The sequence below is a fragment of the Rissa tridactyla genome, chromosome 11 (genome assembly GCF_028500815.1).
Source record: "Rissa tridactyla isolate bRisTri1 chromosome 11, bRisTri1.patW.cur.20221130, whole genome shotgun sequence".
Classification (NCBI taxonomy): Eukaryota; Metazoa; Chordata; class Aves; order Charadriiformes; family Laridae; genus Rissa; species Rissa tridactyla.
In genome coordinates, this window is record NC_071476.1 from 14,169,684 (window position 1) to 14,189,253 (window position 19,570).

Here is a 19,570-nt window from a genome sequence, read left to right on the forward strand (position 1 = left end):
CAAACATTTCAGTAATGATACTTCCATGATCTGAAAGAAGCAAGAATTAAGAATATCCTCAGAATAAACCCATACTGATTTTAAATTTATTTTTGACTGGCTCGCTGATGATGCAGGGTTTATCTGACCCACTTGGTTTCCCAAAGATATGGGCTATAACATTGCTGATAAGCGCGATGGAAGCGTGATTCCCAGCAATACAATGTCATTTCCTATGGCATGGTTAGTGATTGTTTCTTCCTCCGTAATGAGATGGTTTACCATCATGCCTAGTCTTCACCAAATGCAAATAATAAGGCACATTTATGTGCCTATTTATGTTGTAAAAATGATTTACACTTACAAGCAGAGATGATGTAACTTGGCTTATAATGGCAAGTAGGACACTAGTCCTTTAAATGGGGTAAGCATTCAATGCTCCTGATTCCCAACCCAACACTGGGAACACCACATTATAGCGCTTTGCCATGTAATGGGACATAGAAAAGGAGAATTAAAACGTTCTGTGACAGATTTAGTTCTAATGAGGATTAATATTCAGTTTAACTTCAGTTTTAAAGCTCCCATCTGTAGACAAAAGAAGATATTCTAAATCTCAAAAAAATGCTCAGGAGGGTTACTCAATAAGCAAAACTGCTGGCATTTCTAGCACCTGACATGTTTGTTTTTAAACATTGACAGATAGTGATGTGAAGATGACGACATCATGAATGATTGATTCCAGAAGTTACTTCCTTCTGGGTGAAATTACCATGCTGACAAAATATAGAAAAAGTTGCACAAGTATTCTGAAAAGCCATGACTATGAGTACCTCATAGGGTATCACAGAACAAGAATATTTTTTTCATTTTTCAAATCTAATCGAGCAATAGGATTGGGAGTTTTGAGCTAATGTTGTTTAAATAGATGGCTGGAGGCCATCCACGTTTTCCAAACCTTACTCACTGAGAACAGAGTTAAGCTTTTTGCTCTTCTAGTTAACTTATAGTGAGGTTTTAGAGCAATCTTTTCTAAAAGCAATGGGGGAGGAGGAATTACATATAGTAGTAACTGATGACAATTACATACAATAAAACACAGCCAGAAAAAATGAAGAGAGCTCATAGTAGAAAAGACCTAACTGGATCACATTTCGGTAATAGCCATTTAACTTAACCCCTTCTCTGGAGCTCTCCCTGCTATAGCGGAAATCTGCAGGAGCTGAGTAATAGCAACAGGCAAATATCATGCCCCAACTGCCTTAGATTTCACACACAGAGATGCACAGAACAGTTTCAAAAGAAGTGAAAAAGGAGGAGGGAAGGAGATGGCAAGGGAGTGGAGAGGAGAGGAAGGTAAACCAAAAAATAAACCTTCTGAGGTTCACATATTTCCAAGGTTACACCTTTTACAGTTAGATAAAGCTAGATAATTTCAAATAAAGTAGACCATCTCAAGCTAACCCTATGATGTAGAAGAATATCTGAACCTGCTTCTCCCTTTTCTATTTGTTTCTATCTAATGCTTTCCTTTGCTTGCCATTAAAATGAGTAGGCATTAGGCATAACCGCAGTAAAAAGAGATACGTGAGTAAATTATGTAACCTCCAGTAAACAAAATGTAAGAAAACACATTCATACAAAATTCCATCTCAAAAAGATTTGAAATAATCATCTTAAGTTATGGAGGCTTATCTGAATCATCTGATCACATCTTAGACTCCTCCAGAGTTCGCATAAGTTATAAATGCTGCACTTCAAGCTCAGGCTGTTCTAAATGAATGATGTGCACTTGTTTCTATAATTATCTCTCTTGTTCCTTACCGGCTATACAAGTTTGTTTCATCCCTCTATATTTTGCTGTCCTTATGGGGGTAGCATATATTTCCTCTCCCTGCCCACAAGTTTTATATTGTGGTGTAATTCAGTTTTGGTCAATTACATTGGTCTGTTCTGATAGATCTAAAGATGGAAATCCTTTATCAACTTATTAACCAATGTGCCTCAACCTTCTGCTGGAGAAACTGATTCTAGACAGGGTGGCTACGTGTCAGCTTCTGGTTCTTTGCCAAGACTGCTAACGCTGGTCCCTGTTTCTGGTAATTTTGGTGACAATTGGCCATAAGCCCATTTTGTTTGTACTAGAAATATTTTAAAAGGGACGACAATCCTCATGCTCACTCACGACTTGAATCCGATCAGTTGTGCAATGCAAAAATTGTACTGCAATTTTTCAGTACAGTGAACTAGAAAACACAGTAAATACTACAAACCAGTTTTATTGGTAGCACTCTCAATAAATGCATTCCAAAGGGCTTTTTTAAGAAGTGTTTTCACAAACTTACAGGCAGGAAACAAAACTTAAACCAAGTTAAATTTTTAATTTTCAACCTTTCTGTGTAAACCCTTGCTGTAGCCACATGCAGCTGAAGCTGCAAATATGGAAAATAGGTGCTTTAACTTTAACTATGAGGGGCTAAAATTTATGATGTGATAAGGTGCAGTAGCTAATGTGAGTGCATGTCTCAGGGAAGATGTAGAATGACTGTAAGATAAACCAGTCCGATATGATTGACAGTTTTATAGTGACTAATACAAAAACATCATTGCCATGTAACATTTTAGAAGTCTGTGAAGAGGTTTAAGAACTGGACTGCTTTACTCCAAATGGCTGACAAGTACCAGTGAGGATACTGTGAGCTGCTGAATGACTAGAAGGCGGCCTGTGAAATCCACAGCATGACACTTAGGCGCTGTGTTGCCAGGTATCACCTCATTCAGAGGAAAATAGTGTAAATGTTCCCAGGAATCTGGCCGGCCTTTAAATCTCAAAGTAGGCATAGTTTTCAGAAATGATGTTTGATTGCTGGCAGTATTGGACCTTCATGGACTGTAAAGATGACTGAAAAGTCATCTGCTGGGAGTACGCGTCCATGCTACTTTAGTGACTTCTGGGTCTTGAATACCCATTTTGAGACTTGTCTGCTCAGTCCCTACTTAATCTTAGTATTTCAGCTGTAGCAACTTATTTATGAGAACTGTAGTATTATTTTAATAATTTTTTTCTTGTATACTTCAGTACCTCTGTGACTTAGGAATGAAACAGAAACTCAGCTTTGTTTTGTTTTTAAATTCTTTACACGATTTGAACAGTTCATGGAATGACAGCAGTAGCAGTTTCCTAGAAAATAAACTTCTACAGGTGACCTACCTAAAATCCAACCTACCCAAAGCGTTAAGTAGAGGTAAAAACTATTTTCTTTCTCCTTGTGGAATTCCTCAGCCTCCCTCGCCACGTGACTAATCATGGCCAAAATACAGCTAATACTCCCCAGTAACCAAGTCTGAAACAAGCAGTTCTGGAAACACTGTAATCTAGTATTTCAGGCTCCTCTGAAACAGAGCTCCATCCAGTTACCAGAATTGCAATCTCAACAGCACCACAGCTCCAGGTGGAGGGAGCAGGACAACAAGACACTTTCTCTGTGTTTTGTTAGCCCAAATCTCTCAACACAGTCTCTAATTCCCTTTATGAAACTTTCAATAACTGACTGGATCTCCTCTTTTCCTCTCTAAGAAAAGCATTATTCTGCGTTTCCACCTCTGATGTGGGAATTGACTTGGGCCGAGATTAATCTTCACATTACATGATTTGCAATCCCGAGAAAAGTGAAGGTTGGGTATTGTGATGAACATTTAGTAGTAAAAGAGAAAATAAAGACCATTTTTATGGTAAAGATAAGAGCATGGTTCTGGGCACAGCCTTAGGATTTAAACAAGACAAATGGACAGAACAGAAACATGAACAGGGAGAGAGAATTCAGCATAACACTTTATGAAAACATTTTCTATTTTAAGTGAGATAGCTTTACTTAAAATATGATTGGCTGCCAACAAGAAAAAATACAGATACAGTTGATTTCCACAGACACTGTAATCTCCTGCAAATACACTATTCTCTACATACTCATATGTCACATCTGCATACAGCATTTCTGTATCCATAGTGGGAACTAGGGATGTGTCCTTCCCTCACAGTGATCGTATTATCATGAATAATGTATGACCTATAGATTAGGGTAATTTTTTATGCACATCGGAAAATGAATTTAGCTTGACTATTCATTAAGTTAAACAGTGCTGCTAGGTAAAATAGCAAGCCTTGTTTCGGTCCTTCACTGAGAGGTATAAAATACTGGTGCTTTAAGTGGAAGACTCACCGTATGGGTGAGTAGTTTATTAAGTCTTTGCTGTAGGCTCTGCTATAGCCTGCTTGGTATAAAAGATGAAATTGGTCAGATCTTTTTAACAAATAAACTTAAGTTTTTAATTAGAGTTAAACTAATTTGTTGTTGACTATTCAGAACTGCTACTGGTTGTCTTCTTTAGGCACTCTGTGGCTACTCTGCTTCTGCTTGTAAACAGCAATGCAACAGCAGTCAGATTCCAGCAGGGATAATTGACTCTGGTGTGAAACTTCTTAATAGAACACTTGGAAATAGTTAAAATTCATTTTCTGTATTTAGAAAAGTTAAAGGACAGAGCCACAGCAGGCAAAAATTGGCATATCTTACTCAAAGCCACTGGAATGATAAGAGATTTTGACCAGCTAAATACATGACCTCACATCTGAACATTGGAAGACTGGGCAGTCATGGGAGGTTTTGGTGTCAGAGAAGAGCATCGTTTCCCTTCTACTACTCGTAACAAGTTGTGGAGAACACGTTCCTGTGGATTAGGAAATATTTACCTTATTTCAAAGGGATATCCTTTGTGAGTTATTATTCACTAATGAAATAAGATGTGCCCAGTCTGTCCCTCAGTTTAGACTGACAAGTTATTGCTGCTGTGTATGATTTTAAATAATGCACAGTGTATCTTTGCCGACATATGGTAGGGTCTTTCCAAGAAATGCTACATATGATTCTTCTGGAAGTTACATTAGAGTGTCTCCGATACAGAGATGTCATGGAACAGCAGAGATGATCCCAAGTTATAATGCTGACTTTATGTTAGCAACTAGATAAAAAATAGTAGTTTTGAAATAGATAATCCACCCTCCATTTTAAATTTTGAACTAAAGAATTTAAGCCAAAGTGCTTGAAAGGATAATAACGTAAGAAAGCTAAAGACCATTAATAATATAATTATCTGTTAAATTTTACTAAAGTGATGATTATTTTTACATAGGTATCAATCTTACTTCTATGGAAATGAAAGCAAAAAAGAAAATAAATCATACTGAATCTATTAAAAAGAGGAATGGATTCCCAAACTGTCATGTGGACATCCACGGTTTTGGACTGCTAAGAGAATAGTGTATCAGCACACTAAATAATGGGCTTTGCCATGTCTTCTGGACAAGATTCAGAAAAGAAGATGGAAAAAAATTATTTTTCTAACACAACAGTGATTTCTCAGCAGAGATATCCTCTGGGACTGACTGAACTAATCTACTATTTCAACATATTTCCAGTATAGAAATAATGCCTTTAGCACTAAGAGGTCTCTAAAAGAGGCTATGCCAATGAAATAGAGCATCTTTTCATTATTTCTTTATCCCTTGGTTGGTGAACCCAGTTCTACCTGCAGCAGGTGCCTCTGCCCACAGAGGTTACACTTGCTCCATGAATGATTAAATGTAGCTCAGATGATATTGCAAAAAACTTATGGACGATGTGCACTAGCAAAGATCTGGAGAATCCAGTCCTGAACATTTAGTTTGTGTAATTCAGTTTGTACTAAGTTACACCTCACCAATGAGCGCTTCAAAGAGCTATATAAATGCTATAAATCAAGTAATAACTTCTGTAATGCAGAATTAGGATTAGTATGTGTGTTTTATAGTAGGGAGATAAGAAACATGAGTTAAAAGTCTTTTTAGCCCCTGCCATGGTAAAAACCTCATTGGCAGAATGAAGTGTGTATGTAATTGTAGAGCGAGATACCAGTATATAGATCTTTGCATATTTTATAAAAAAAAATAAGGACTCAATCTTGTGCTGCCATCTCCCCCCAAATATACCTGCAGTCCAAATTAATGCACTTTCTGATCTAAATTAATAAATGCTTATTAACACGTAGTGATTTCTACCTTCTAACTGCTTTGGGAATATGTACTTCAAGTAATTTGACACACACAAAGAGTCCCCCTAAATGTTAGGCACACTTATGGTTACATATATGTACACATATAAAAATATATATATATATATCTCTGTAAGTAATTACAATCATAGCTACCCCAAGCAGGCTTAGCTGGCAAAATGAGAAGGGATTGGACCAGATGACCTCCAAAAGCGCCTTCTAACTTCAATTACTCTACAACTTGAACTTGAAGTTTCAAGTTTGGGTTCTGACCCTCGTAAGCCATCTCTTTTCCAAATAGGGAAACTGGATTTATGTAGAGCAGTCTTGCACACCTCTTGCAATGGCATTAATGTCAGAAGCAGGAATATCTCAAACGGTGAGATTGTGTATGTGTCTGAAACATTAACTTTCAAAAAATTATACTGTAATCTGCAAATAGGTAAATATGTGTTTCTTTGCATACCTATATTACTAGATTTGAAAACTTCTAGCAGTCACAAAAATAAAAAAATATCTCAATATGCATTTGGGTATGGTCTGAGCTTTATCGCCTTTGTTCTGGACATTAAAAGCACTTGCAAAATTTAGGACGTATAATCAGAAGGACCGATCTGACAGCCTTAAGAAGATGAAAAGGGCTTTGTCATTATAACTTTCATTAGTAATAATGGCATTGCACAGCTAAAGCCCTGCTCATCTGGATAGAGATGCAACTCTGATTGGTCTGGCTGGTACGTAGTTTTACACAGACAGACATCTAGACAATTGGATAACCATGCTAACTTACTTGTGATCCACTTCGAATTCAGAGAAAAGCTGGAATTCAGTGGCCTTTTTCCCTAATTACATGGGCCGTGTTCCCTTTCCTCTCCCTCTCACAGTAATCTCATTAAGGCATTTACTGATTTTTTGAGATTTGGAGTGCCAAAATGGCTTGAAATGGCAGATGAGCAAACAAATAGCTTTTTCTTTCCTTTAAATAATTACCAAGAGGAAATGGAAGCTTTAGTGACTGTGGGCTGCTGTTCAATAAGGTTGTTCTAGATTTGAGACAAGTCCTAGACAAGCACAGGTTTTCATCTTCTAAATTTGCACTGTCCAGTACACCAGACTCTACTAACAATATGCTTGACTTCTGAAGCTTTCTCATCACATTAATAGTCAAGAACACATTGCCTTTGTGAAAGAATGTATTTGATTTACTTTTCCATTCAGAAAAAATATTGTTTTCAGAGAATGGATGCTTAGTTGGTTATAAAACAGGAGTACAGCTTTTTATACATAAAGTTAGTTTTTTCATTCACTTTGCACAGACTGAAAACATATAATCTAGTGCCTTCTGTTTGCAAAGACTTTATTTAGAAGGGTTTTCTTTCCTCCAGGAGGGAGAACCTCGCTTCCATTATGTTCCTTTGAATTATAATTAGATCTTTGAACTCCAGACAGCTGAATAAACAAATTTCCCCCACCAATTTAATTATCCTGGTCTGTTTGTCAGTACCAGCAGAATACTATGTAGCACATTGCCAATTAAAACTCTGCTTTTGATTGCCAGTAAAACACTACAGGTTCAGGTGTCTGTAGTCAGAGGGAGGCGGCTGGGTTGCCTATTCGTGGTCTGGGAAGCTGAGGCTCCCAGCTGCGTATGGCCGGCGCAGGGTGGGTTAGGTGGTGCCTGGAGGCTGCATTCAGTGGTACTCAGTACATGTAATAAAGGCACCACAAATTAACCCAGCTTCACTAGCAGCTCCCAAGCTCAATTCAATTCAGTGCAATGCAGACTGGCTCTCTTGTACATGCTATGCGTTCCTAGTTGCTTCAACCCTATGCACAGTCTCAGGCTGCTTCAAATTTTACCATACCTTCAGTATCTCCTGGGAAGCAGAGTCTTACACAGAGAGGCATAGATGTGCTGTGGCTCTTTTCCCTTAGGCTGTGCCCCTGGGGATGAAAGAAGCTAAAGCGTCTTCCATAGCTAAGTTGTATTTGTGCAGTTGGCTTACAGCTCCCAAATGCCCAACATGAGAAAGCCTTCAGGCCATCCACTCTGGGTAGGCATAAGCAGGATGCAGCAGGGTAGCACTGTAGGGAGGAGTGGGCAAGACCTCAGCGAGGCAAAGATGTGTGTTAACAGAACGGCGCGCTCAGCCTCTAGGACTAGTCATTCCTTCACTATTGACCACGGTCAGCTCTGTCTGCTTTCCATCTTGTGTGCCAAGCACGAGTTCCAGCACCCACGGGAATATACTTCTCTGTGCTCTTTCCCACTTCTATACAGATTCTGGCTGAAACAGGAAAATAATTAAATTTTCGGCCTTTGACCCATTCATACCCAAACTCCATCCACTGGCTTAAGACATCTGTAGTATCAATAAGATTTTTCACATCCAGCACTGTTCAAACTTTGTCACAGAAGCAGGTCAGGAAAGAAGGGCACTGCCATATTATGCAAAAAACTTACAGTTGCCTAGCACCATTGAGCTGATTACCACTGACATTCTGAAATTAAAATATCTGATGATGTCATATTCTAAAGTAGTTTCTACGTTCTCCACTGGAACTGGAGGCACGGATTTTAAGAAAACAAAATATCCATTAAGGCTAGTTTACACATTCCTGATTCCTACCTTGCCCCTTTTACTGTGCTAAGCAGGTTGAATTATACTAGATCTGCTGTCATACTGCTCAGTAGCAGAAAAAAATGGTAGACAGACTTTTTATCTTCTCTGGGTTCTTGTTAGCAAAAGTGAAAATGAAAATCATTGGCAAAAATTTGTGCTGAACTTTCCAAATGCACAATAAGCTCAAGTTCATCAGAGTGGAGAAAAGCTGTGTGACAGTTTGTTTGAATGAATCTAATTATTGGTCTTGCCAGTAATGAGTTGCATCAAATTGTTCTCTCAAAGAGAAGCAATGCAACAACACTGTGTACATACTGAGTGATATTTTGGTGGAGCGTTGCATAAGCTAAGTGACAATTAGATTTGTTTCATAACAGGTCCCACCTGAGTCAGTGAGAGAAAAAATAGGCATGCCAAAGGTGATGAGCATTGATGTTCCTTCAAATAGACAGACTATGATCTCAACTGTACAAAAAGGAAATGTTGCTAAAGTGAACTGTAACCTCAACTGTTATGTGACATCTTTACTGTGAGTCTCCTTTTAAAAAACAGGCAATTTTTCAACGTTTTGTGCAGTACTATTAAAACCTGAATTATGTGTGTATTGTGTCCAAAGAAGTTGCCTACAAATTCATGTTTTTCAAGGCTTTCCATTTCTTCATTTTTATCTCTTTAACAGTTCCACCCAAAAGGGAGATGATGATTATGAAGATTACACTTCAAATAAGACTTGGGTTTTGACTCCCAAAGTCCATGAGAGTGATGTCACTCTTATTTTAAATGGCTTGCTGGAAGGATATGACAACAAGTTGAGACCTGACATAGGAGGTGTGTTGGTTTTCTTTTTAGACCACTTTTGATTAAGCTGTGAATAGAAATAATTTTCGTACCATATTATGCTACACAGGAAGCAGAATCCATTCAAACTAGTTATGAAAAGAAAATACAATGCAGTAAAATATCAGTAGCATGAAAAGTAGTCATGATTTTGGAAGCTGACATAAATTAAGATTGCTAAATCTATCCTGAGACATCTAATTAGACTGTTGTGATTTGCTGAATCAGGCTGCTTATAATGATGCACCTGCATAGGAAGTTTGGAACTTAACTTCTGGGGAATGAAAAAGCAAGTTTTTATCTTCTTTGTCTATCTAAGTGAGGGTGCTAGAGAATCAAAAATAATATATTGGAAACAAAGGCCAAAATGAGGATAACGCAGCCTGATCCTTGCATGATGTGATGGACACAGACAGAGCCTCTAACAGCAGCAGTTCTGCATTGACTGACGCAGCATGGGCTCTCTACATGCTCAGCAGGGCAAGAAGTGACTGGGGAATGGGGCACAGAGGAAGAGATTCACAAAACATAACTGCAGTCAAGTAAGGCCAACCTCCCTAGATTTCCTCCACAGCCACTACAAGTACATAGACCCAAGCCTGGACTCATAACGAATTCTTACTAGACTGAATCACGTTTTTCAGGAATCTTTCTCTCCACAGATTAATGAGGGAGCTAGGAGAGATAAATCTCCCTGAGTTGCTGCAAGTCAGTTTGAGAAGGCCTCATGCGTGCACAGAACAGGCAGACAATACTGCTGTAGAAGAGGATACAACAGTAATAAGATTATAGAAAAACGCAAAGAGAATTCACGGATGAGGCAGGCAGAGGAAAGCAGAGAGCAGCAAGGTTAATGAAGGAAGCTGTTTCTAACAAGTTTATAGAGGCTTATAAACTAAGGAATTTTTCACAGTGAGGGATAACATAAGTATTTAACCTTCAATGTATGTGTATGGTGTAAATTAGCAGAGGAATATCCCTTATTCTCCCAATCCAAGAGTTTAGAGAACAGAAAGGAATTAAGCATTCATAAAAGCATCTGGCTACAATAAAGTAATTTCAAAATAAATTAACTGTTTTTCAGTCCTGTTTTAGAGCCTTGAGTATTATTTTTGCTTTGGGCTCGTGAAATTGTTACTTGCCTACAGACATCTCTGGAGGCAACAGCAGACATGTTGCATTTGGCATTATAATGTAAAACAAGTGATGGTGTTTTGTCAGATGTGTTGCAGTGACCTGACACAAAATGTACATACGCTCAGATATGACTCACTCTAGGTAACAACACTGGCTTCAGTATTTGTTTTCATAGCATATGTGAATTTGTTCTGATAGACTGTATGATATGAGAATTTGTCTCAAAGTGTCTCCAACTATTTTCAAACTGGAGACAATACTGCAAATATATTTTTATTGTATACGCACATTTAAATGTGAGGCAAACATAGCCATACAAGAGAGGTACTATAATAATCTTTTTCTTGTGTTTGACTTTCACGTAGTGGATGTTTGACTTTCACGTAGTGGACTGACTTTCACTCAGGTTACTGATTCTTGTTGTTTCCTTTACAGTTAAACCGACAGTAATTCATACTGACATGTATGTAAATAGCATTGGGCCTGTGAATGCTATCAATATGGTAGGTAAATGATTGCCCATTTTCCTACAACGTTCACTTTGTTACAAAGCCTCCATCCTTTTTGACTTTACAAAGCTTCCATTAGTTTTAATGCTGTGCTATGCCTATATTATTTTTAAAATCTCATCATTATTATGGATGTGAGGACTATATGAGCTATGAATCTCTACAAGACAGGGTAATGGGAAACTGAGCTCTATGCTGAAAAAAATGTAATAATAATAGTTTTAACATACCCTCACACTTCTACGTGCTCTACTTTCAAGTGCTTTGTGACAGTTTAGCTCCTGTAAAACTGAGCTTCCAGATGGCTACGAAATAAGCAAAAACATTCACCAGTGATACTACCACTCTTGCCACCAAGAGATAAAAAGAAAAAAGCCTAGATCCTCTCTCCTCTCCTCTTTCCAAAGTTCCTACAGAAAAATATAATTATATCTCGGCACATGTGATGGAAAGTGGTACAGCCTTAGCACAATGTCTACTTTCTTGCAGTTCTTATGCATAGAAAGAAATCCCAGCTTGCTCTTTTCTATTCTATAATTCCCTTTGCAGTTTCTGGCTGCCCAGTGCTGCCAGGGAAAGTGAGATTTCACCAATTCTGATATTAACTGGGGGTCACAGGCAATTAAGGCAGCCAAATCGGCTCAATTTTTCCCGTCTTAGATCCAAGTGAATAAGTAATTTTTCTCTGACCTGATCAGGCGTGCGTTGAGGTGTGAATTAGAAAGATGTGTATACCTCTCAATTCCATCTTCGTTTCACCTGTCAGTGGGAAAACAACAGAATAAATTGTTTTTAAACAATAATTTTTGGTAAACCGTGCCCTCAAAAATTGACAAAAAATTGTTTTTTATAAGTTCTAGTACCATCTTCTGTAGTTCACATTTTTTTCATATGAAATTAAGGAAAGTATATCAGGAGTTATGTGAAATGCTGAGTGCTATGTTTTCATCAGTATTTCTGGTTAACACAACAGGAATACACAATTGATATATTTTTCGCCCAAACGTGGTATGACAGACGTCTGAAGTTCAACAGCACTATAAAAGTGCTCAGATTAAACAGCAACATGGTTGGGAAGATCTGGATACCAGATACATTTTTCCGAAATTCCAAGAAAGCTGATGCACATTGGATAACAACTCCTAATAGGATGCTCAGGATCTGGAATGACGGCAGAGTGTTGTACACACTGAGGTATTTATACCCAAATTTAATTTCAGTTTCTCTTTAGTGAATTCTGGTCATTTGATATTATCTATTTACTCACGCATAGAACCCTGAAAAAGGGAAATATTTAGAAGATATCACTTGCATGCAATTTATTTTATATTGGTATATTGTCACAGTAAAGAGTTCTTCCTATAGATTGTACTGTCTTCCTCCCCAGTAGTCACATTCCTATACTAAAACGAATATAAGCATTGTTATAGCAATTCATCTTCATTTTCACATATGTTTTATTGTTTGCCACTGGTTTCGTCCATATTGCCTTTTTTCCTTTTTATTCGGTTAAACTGATGAATTTGAAATATCCTTGAATTAAGTAGATGGTATAAAAGGGGGTATTACATACATCAAAGGCCTCTTATTCTGAATTGATTACAATTTAGCTAGATGAAGCTCCACCCTGCAAAAGCATTTCAATCCTCAAATATTTTATGAAAATAAGGATTATCATTTCGGTGGGGGTCATTTAAGGTTTAATTCAAAACCTACAGACATGCCTTGTTCCACTAAAATTTTCATGAATCTAACGTGATATGCTCATCATGTGTATAGCTTTTCTTTTGAGACAGACTACCTTTAAAAACTTTTCAATAACTACGCTACGCGTATGCCTACATTTAAGTGTAACATGTGCACTATGTAACAACTCAAATATCGTATTCCAAATGACCATATGATACTTCCTAAATGTGAAAATCCTACGTGTATTTTTTTTTACTTGTTCTTACATGTGATATATTTAGTTCTACATAAAATGTAGATAAAGACAGCAGAATATATTATATAATATAACATATAAATTATATTATATAATTTTAAATGACAGTACAGAATGGAAGATATTAGGCATAAGACCATCTACGTTTTAGACTGCATTATTTTCAAAGTGGTTTTTCTGCCTTTGTTTTATTGGGTGCCAAAACCAAAGCTTTGAAGAAAAGTACACTCATTATAATTTTAATGAATAGATTTGAAGCTTTGGTTAAGACAACCTTTTAATGTTGCCACTGTCTGAATTACAAAAAGGAGTTTTATTTCATAGTTATTTTACATTCATTACACAGTGCATCGCCAGAAGAGATAAGAGAGTGATCGGAATTGAAATACAGTGCAAATCAAAGAGTCTGATAAAGAAGATCCTAGGTCCGCTTTTGAAATGTTAAATTTAGAGTTAGACACTTTCTCTTTGGATTTCATTACATTTCTCTTAAAACCCCTCAGTTTCTCTCATGAGAAAGAGATATATCTGATAGAACTTAGAAACGGTTATCTGTTATTAATGTATACTTAGTTGTTCTAGTGAGTCACACAGAGCAAGCACCAGAATGGATTCAACCTGGATTAATCCAGAGGTGAACTGTGACAGTATCATCACAGATCTGGGATTCTGTCCTGAAGAGAAGAGGGCTCCGCAAGAGCTGGTTGATTTTCTCAATCACCTCCCCCCACACTCAAGAACAGTACATCCTGACCAGCAGGAAATCAAAGTTAGCAGGCAATCTCCGCAGATCAACATAAAGATCCTGACAAAACTCAAACATGAAAAGAACATGTACTAGAGATGGAAGCAGGGACAGGTGACCCAGGAGGAATACAGAGGTGCTGTCTTAAGACTCAGGGACAGGGTTAAAAAAGCCAAAGTTTAGCTGGAATTGAATTGACTAGGGACATGAAAGCAAGAAGGGTTTCTACACATACATCCTCAGCAAAAGGAAGACTGGGGAAAACGTGGGCGCACTGCTGAACAGGAATAGGGACCTTGTCACAAAGGACACCAAGGTATACAATCCCTTCTTTGCCTCAGTCTTCAGTGGTAAAACCCTGCCTTCAGCAATCCCAGATCCCCGAGACCAGTAGGAAAGTGGAGCAAGGAAGACTTACCTTTAGTGGAGGAGGATCAGGTATAAGCTAAATAAGTGGACATTGAAGTGGAATGAATATGCCTGAACTGTCAGGCTCAAAGGGTTGGGATGAGGGGCATGAAGACCAACTGGAAAGCAGTCATTAGTGGTGTACTCCCCAATTTTGTACTAGGCCAATACAGTTTAACATCTTCACATCTTCATTAATGACTTGGACAATGGGACAGAGTGCACCCTCAGCATGTCCGTAGATAATACGAAAGTGTCAGGAGTGATTGGTATATCACAGGGTTCGGCTACCACTCAGAGAGATTGTAACATGCTGGAGAAATGGGCCAACGCAAATCTCATGGAGTTCAACAATGGAAAACTTTGTCCTGGGTGCTGACCAGCACCTTCCAGAAAAAGACCTGGGGATCCTGGTGGGCATTCACCATGAGCCAGTAAAGTACCCCTGAAGCAAAGGCAAACAGGATCCTGGACTGCATTAGGAAGTCAGCAGGTCAATGGAGATGATCTTTCTCCTCTGTCTAGTACTAGTGAGACACACCTGGAGTGCTGGGTCCAGTGCTAGGCTCCCCAGTACAAGAGGGTTATGAGATTACTGGAGCAAGTGCAGTGAAGGCCCACTAAGATGCTGAAGGGCAGGGAGCGTCTGATGTGCAAGGAGAGGCTGAGGGACCTGGGACTGTTCAGCCTAGAGAAGAGAAGGCTTGGGGGATCTTATCAATGTGTGTACTGTGGGGGGGGAGGTAAAGAAGGCAGGGGGATGGAAGAGATAAAGAAGGCAAAGACAATCTTCTCAGTGCTATCCCGTTATATGACCGGAGGCAATGGGCACAAACTGAAGAACAGGAATTTCTTTTTAAACATAAGAAGGAGCTTTTTTACTGGGAGAATGGTCAAATGGTGGAACAGGTTGTCCATAAAACTCCAAGCTTGGAGATGTTCAAAGCCTGGACTGTGCTTTGTGCTGGTGAATGAAATCGACTCAATTCCACAGAGCAAACAAATAAAAAACCAGCAGTAAATCTGAGCCTATCCCAAATTCAAACAGTGTTATTCACCAGAAAAAAGGCAATATCAAAGCAAGAACTTAATCATTTTTTGGATCCATATTATGATTATTTTGAAATGAAACTGAAGATGATGGAAATGAGAAGAGAAAGAAAGGTTAGCGCACAGAGTCAGTTCTCCTTCTGTGTCACAAACAGAACTTCCCTTAGTTTCAAAAGAAATTAGATTTGTTCCCAAATCCCTAATGCAGAGAACTTTCCTTTTGATGCCATTAAGTTGGTGACTAGTGGTCACAGGATCCCTCTGCATCCCACAGTGTGAGACTCGGGGAGTCATTTGCACGCAGCACCTACATGCAGGAGTCAGGAGACAAACCCAGCTCACAGCGTTGCTCATTTGGACACCCGGGAATCATCAAAGACCATAAACCTATGGTTTTCCTAGAGACTCATGGAACAAATAAACATCACTCGGCTCTTTTTTTTTTCTTCTCCTTTTCCTTTTTCCCTCTCTCCTCCTCCCTCCTCCCCAAAGTCTAAGTATCGCGCTGCTCATGGCAGGGCCAGGGCTATGTATAGACTAGCAACAATGAAGGGACTGAATGAAAAATGGTAGAGTTTTTAGCATGCACATCAGGGGATACATCTCATCTGATTTTGGATTTCTAAAAGTACATGTCTCTCCCTGATCTACAGCACCTATACCACCTGAGTTATCACGGAGACTCTCCTGATATTCAGTGGAGAGAAACACCTTTCGGTACATTTTTCTTCTGATTTAAATGTCTTATTTTGGAATGAAATGAAGTATATCCTCAGAGCGCCTTTCCACCAGCTATGAAGGAAGTCTAGATGGCTGTCTTGGATGTAGATGTCTAAATCTGGAGTCTCATCCATCATTTCTGAAATAGCATTTTTGTCACGTAAAATACATTTCCCTAGTGCATTATGGCATGTTGTGACACAGAGATTCATCACTGCTTATGAGATGACCTGTATATCTACTTATGGATTTGCCAGTCATGAGTAATGCTGCCATTTCAGATGCATAGCAACAGAACTTTAATACCTTATTCTATTACACAGTCCAGAAAGTAGATTATCAGGGCCTTCATAACCAAAAAAGAAACACTGCTTATCAGTAACTACGATGTCTTCCTATGCTTGGAATATCCAAATTAATACAAACACGTCAATAGTTTACTTTTGTTTCTCTATATATTTATTATATACTTGCATATTTCATAGTCAGGTTCCATAGCAGTAAGAATCTCGTTTTACTTGCCATGATGTAGTTTTCAGGATAAACTTCTCAAGTATGTTCTGTATATCCTGATCCCTTTCTCCTCAGGCTGACAATTGATGCTGAATGTCAGCTACAGTTACACAACTTCCCAATGGATGCCCATTCCTGCCCCTTGGAATTTTCAAGCTGTAAGTAACATGTTTAGAAATATCCCTTTTCTGACCTTCGCTGAAGCCCTTATTATAAATTTATATTTATATACTTAAGAGTCAGTGAGGGTTTTGTTGTTAAGTAGAACCATATTCCAATGGTTTTCAGTTTTATTTTGACCTTGTTTTCAAGCACCTGAATCGTATATCTTCACAAATATAACCGAAGAAGGAATGCTATATAAAATTTGCTACAATTTCTGGGACCTATGCTTATACCTTAGCATAACAGTAGAAATTCATACTTTCAGCATCAAAGCCTGATACTTTCTGCGCATGGGTGTTTTACTATTGCAATAGCTGGAGTCAAGAGCTTGATGTTTTGCAGTCAGGTCAAGGTGTGAATTCCTGGTCCAGCTGCGGACTTTTGAGGCATAATTGAAGGATGGGCAAAATTGCATTCCTATTGGGTCCACAAAAGTGGAAAACTCATTTTTGAAAAATTTATCTCAAGTGCTATTTTACTTTATAATAAATAAAATAAAATGTGACATTAAGTAAAATGCATTACTAAGTAACTTGAGGAAAACCTATCTATAATTTACTTGCAATGTGCTTGTCCAGTTTTTTCTAGAAATAGAAAATAGTGTTTTTACTCCCTAAAGTACACTAAAATCCTAGCAATCACTATGAAACAAAGCATTCTGTATTTTCCATTGCAATAAGATGGCTACCCAAGAGAAGAGATCATTTACCAATGGAAGCGCAGCTCAGTGGAAGTGGGGGACACCAGGTCCTGGAGGCTTTACCAGTTCTCCTTTACAGGATTAAGAAATACAACTGAGGTGGTGAAGACTACTTCAGGTAAGACAACTGATCTGTTTACTTTCAGATTCATTTAGGATTTTATTAACAGAAAGAAAAGAAGAAAGATATCTCTGCTTAGAACTTAGCATTGGCACTTCACTGAACAATTACAGACTTTTAAATACCTGTGGAACCATCCAGGCATTAGTATTTCTGAAGAACTCCTCACAGGAAGTAAAATAAGTTGTTTTCTACTGTCCATTCTTGTCCTCCAAGAAACACCTAGAGCTGTCAGGAGAAAGCCACTCCTACAAGGTCTGTGAGGGCAAGGGAATTTCCTATCCTGCTTCAGTGTAGAAAGCAGCACAGCTGAGCCACTAAATGATAATCTTATACTGAATTGAATATTTTACAATCCCCTTTTAGCTTCCAGAAACAGAAAGCAGGCCTGAACAGAAATTAAATTTGAAGTCCCAGCTTCTTACTACAGCAGCTCCAAGTTTATTATGTCCCTTAAAACAGGGCAGATTCCATTCTCATTAAAGAGAACAGCCTTACAAATCAGTCTTTCAGATGATTTTCCTGCATATTTCTATCTCCTTGGAAACAAGTAATGGAATTTAAAATGATAAATGAGGAAGTACTCAGTGCTTAATAGAAAAAAGCAATTTTAACCCTACTAACTAAGCAGGAAAATACATTCTTCTAGATATATATATTGTTTTATTTCTCAGTGGAAAGAAAATCAGTGAATATGAGAAAGGATGTAAAGAGGAATTGCATATTAATATTCTTGTACGTGCATGATATGCCTTGTCTTTGATTTCTTACTTTCAAAAAGAACAGTGAAATGAAAGCAGTTTTTCTTTTCAGTTTACGTTTGATTTTTACCTTATCTTATTGTTCTGGCAAATATATTGATTTAAATTCAGACCTCTGTGTTAATTCTGACTTCAGAAATATCCCCATCCATATTATTTCTAAAAGGTCAGCATTGCTGTTATATTGAAAAGGAGAGTGAGATACGCTAGAGTTCAGAGGAGCATGCTGTGCATTACCCTGGAGTGCAAACAAAGAGGCTGAGACTTAATTCAAGTCCCAACTCCTGAATCACTGGACATTAAGCACCAATGACATGTTCAGTCTTATGAGCAGAGCAAAAACGGAATGAAGCCTCGCAGCTGTAGCCACATTTGCCTTATGGCATCTTCTGCCATTTTGGCTGAGGGAGATATTTAGTCATCTATTCAAGAAAGCATTTGACCTTTTTCATTTTGCCAGGAAAACAAAAATAAAGGTGCAAAAGAGGACAAGAGAGCAGCATGTGCGCAAGCCAAAGCTGCTAATAATCGCCATTACACATGACATGGTGGAATTGCTCTCAAAGCAATCATAAAAAGAGCAATACATCTCACCTCAGGCTGCCCCTGCAACAGGCAAAGCACAAAAGGCAGCAGTGTACCCAAGTGTGGTCTAAGGTCTCATCCTGCCCAGGTTCAGAACTCACTTTATTTCTGCCTTAATTTGAGTTTCTTTTATTTCCACTTTTTCTTTCCTTTTCTGCTTAAGCCATCCTCTAACGAACTTTTTTTTTGGCCAGAGATAGAAAGTAATAAAATCTTAACATGCTACAAGCTCCAGATCCACTGATTTCAGCACATCTTGCACTTGTGAATGAAAAGTGCTCTCTCATGTTCTGCCAATGTGAAGAAGGTGCACACTGGGAAACAAAGAGTAAAACACAGAAAGCAAAAAGATACTTTCCTATGCAAAGAAAACCTTTTCTTTTTTCAGGGGATAGCCATTCAAGCTTGTAGTACTCACCTGGCATACTACCATAGTGTTGCATCAGTAGTTTTTAGTATGATAACACACACCAGCCCTTTTAATTTGCTTTAAAAAAAAAAGTAATTAGCAGCTAGCATGCACTTTAAAGCAGCAGAGAGTCACTCTAGTCATCACTCGATTCCTAAGAAGAAATACTTGTGAAAGCTACTCAGCCTGCTGAGCTGCTTTCACATACCTGCTGAGTGTAAAAACTTGGAAAACATGTCCTGTGCACATATTTCTTTTGCTGCAGTTATCTTATA

At 38.2% G+C, this 19,570-nt stretch overlaps 1 protein-coding gene across 3 annotated transcripts in view; it reads left to right on the forward strand.

Annotated features, from left to right (window-relative positions):
• GABRG2 (gamma-aminobutyric acid type A receptor subunit gamma2) overlaps positions 1–19,570 on the forward strand; it is a 70,133-nt gene that overhangs the window by 15,100 nt on the left and 35,463 nt on the right. For 2 of the 3 annotated variants that reach the window (XM_054217285.1, XM_054217286.1), the window contains exons 2-6: positions 9,370–9,518; positions 11,100–11,167; positions 12,147–12,367; positions 16,630–16,712; positions 17,400–17,537. In XM_054217285.1, coding sequence (XP_054073260.1) covers positions 9,370–9,518; positions 11,100–11,167; positions 12,147–12,367; positions 16,630–16,712; positions 17,400–17,537 — 659 coding nt within the window. The remainder of the gene's footprint in view (positions 1–9,369; positions 9,519–11,099; positions 11,168–12,146; positions 12,368–16,629; positions 16,713–17,399; positions 17,538–19,570) is intronic. The other variant, XM_054217287.1, reaches the window with a different exon arrangement.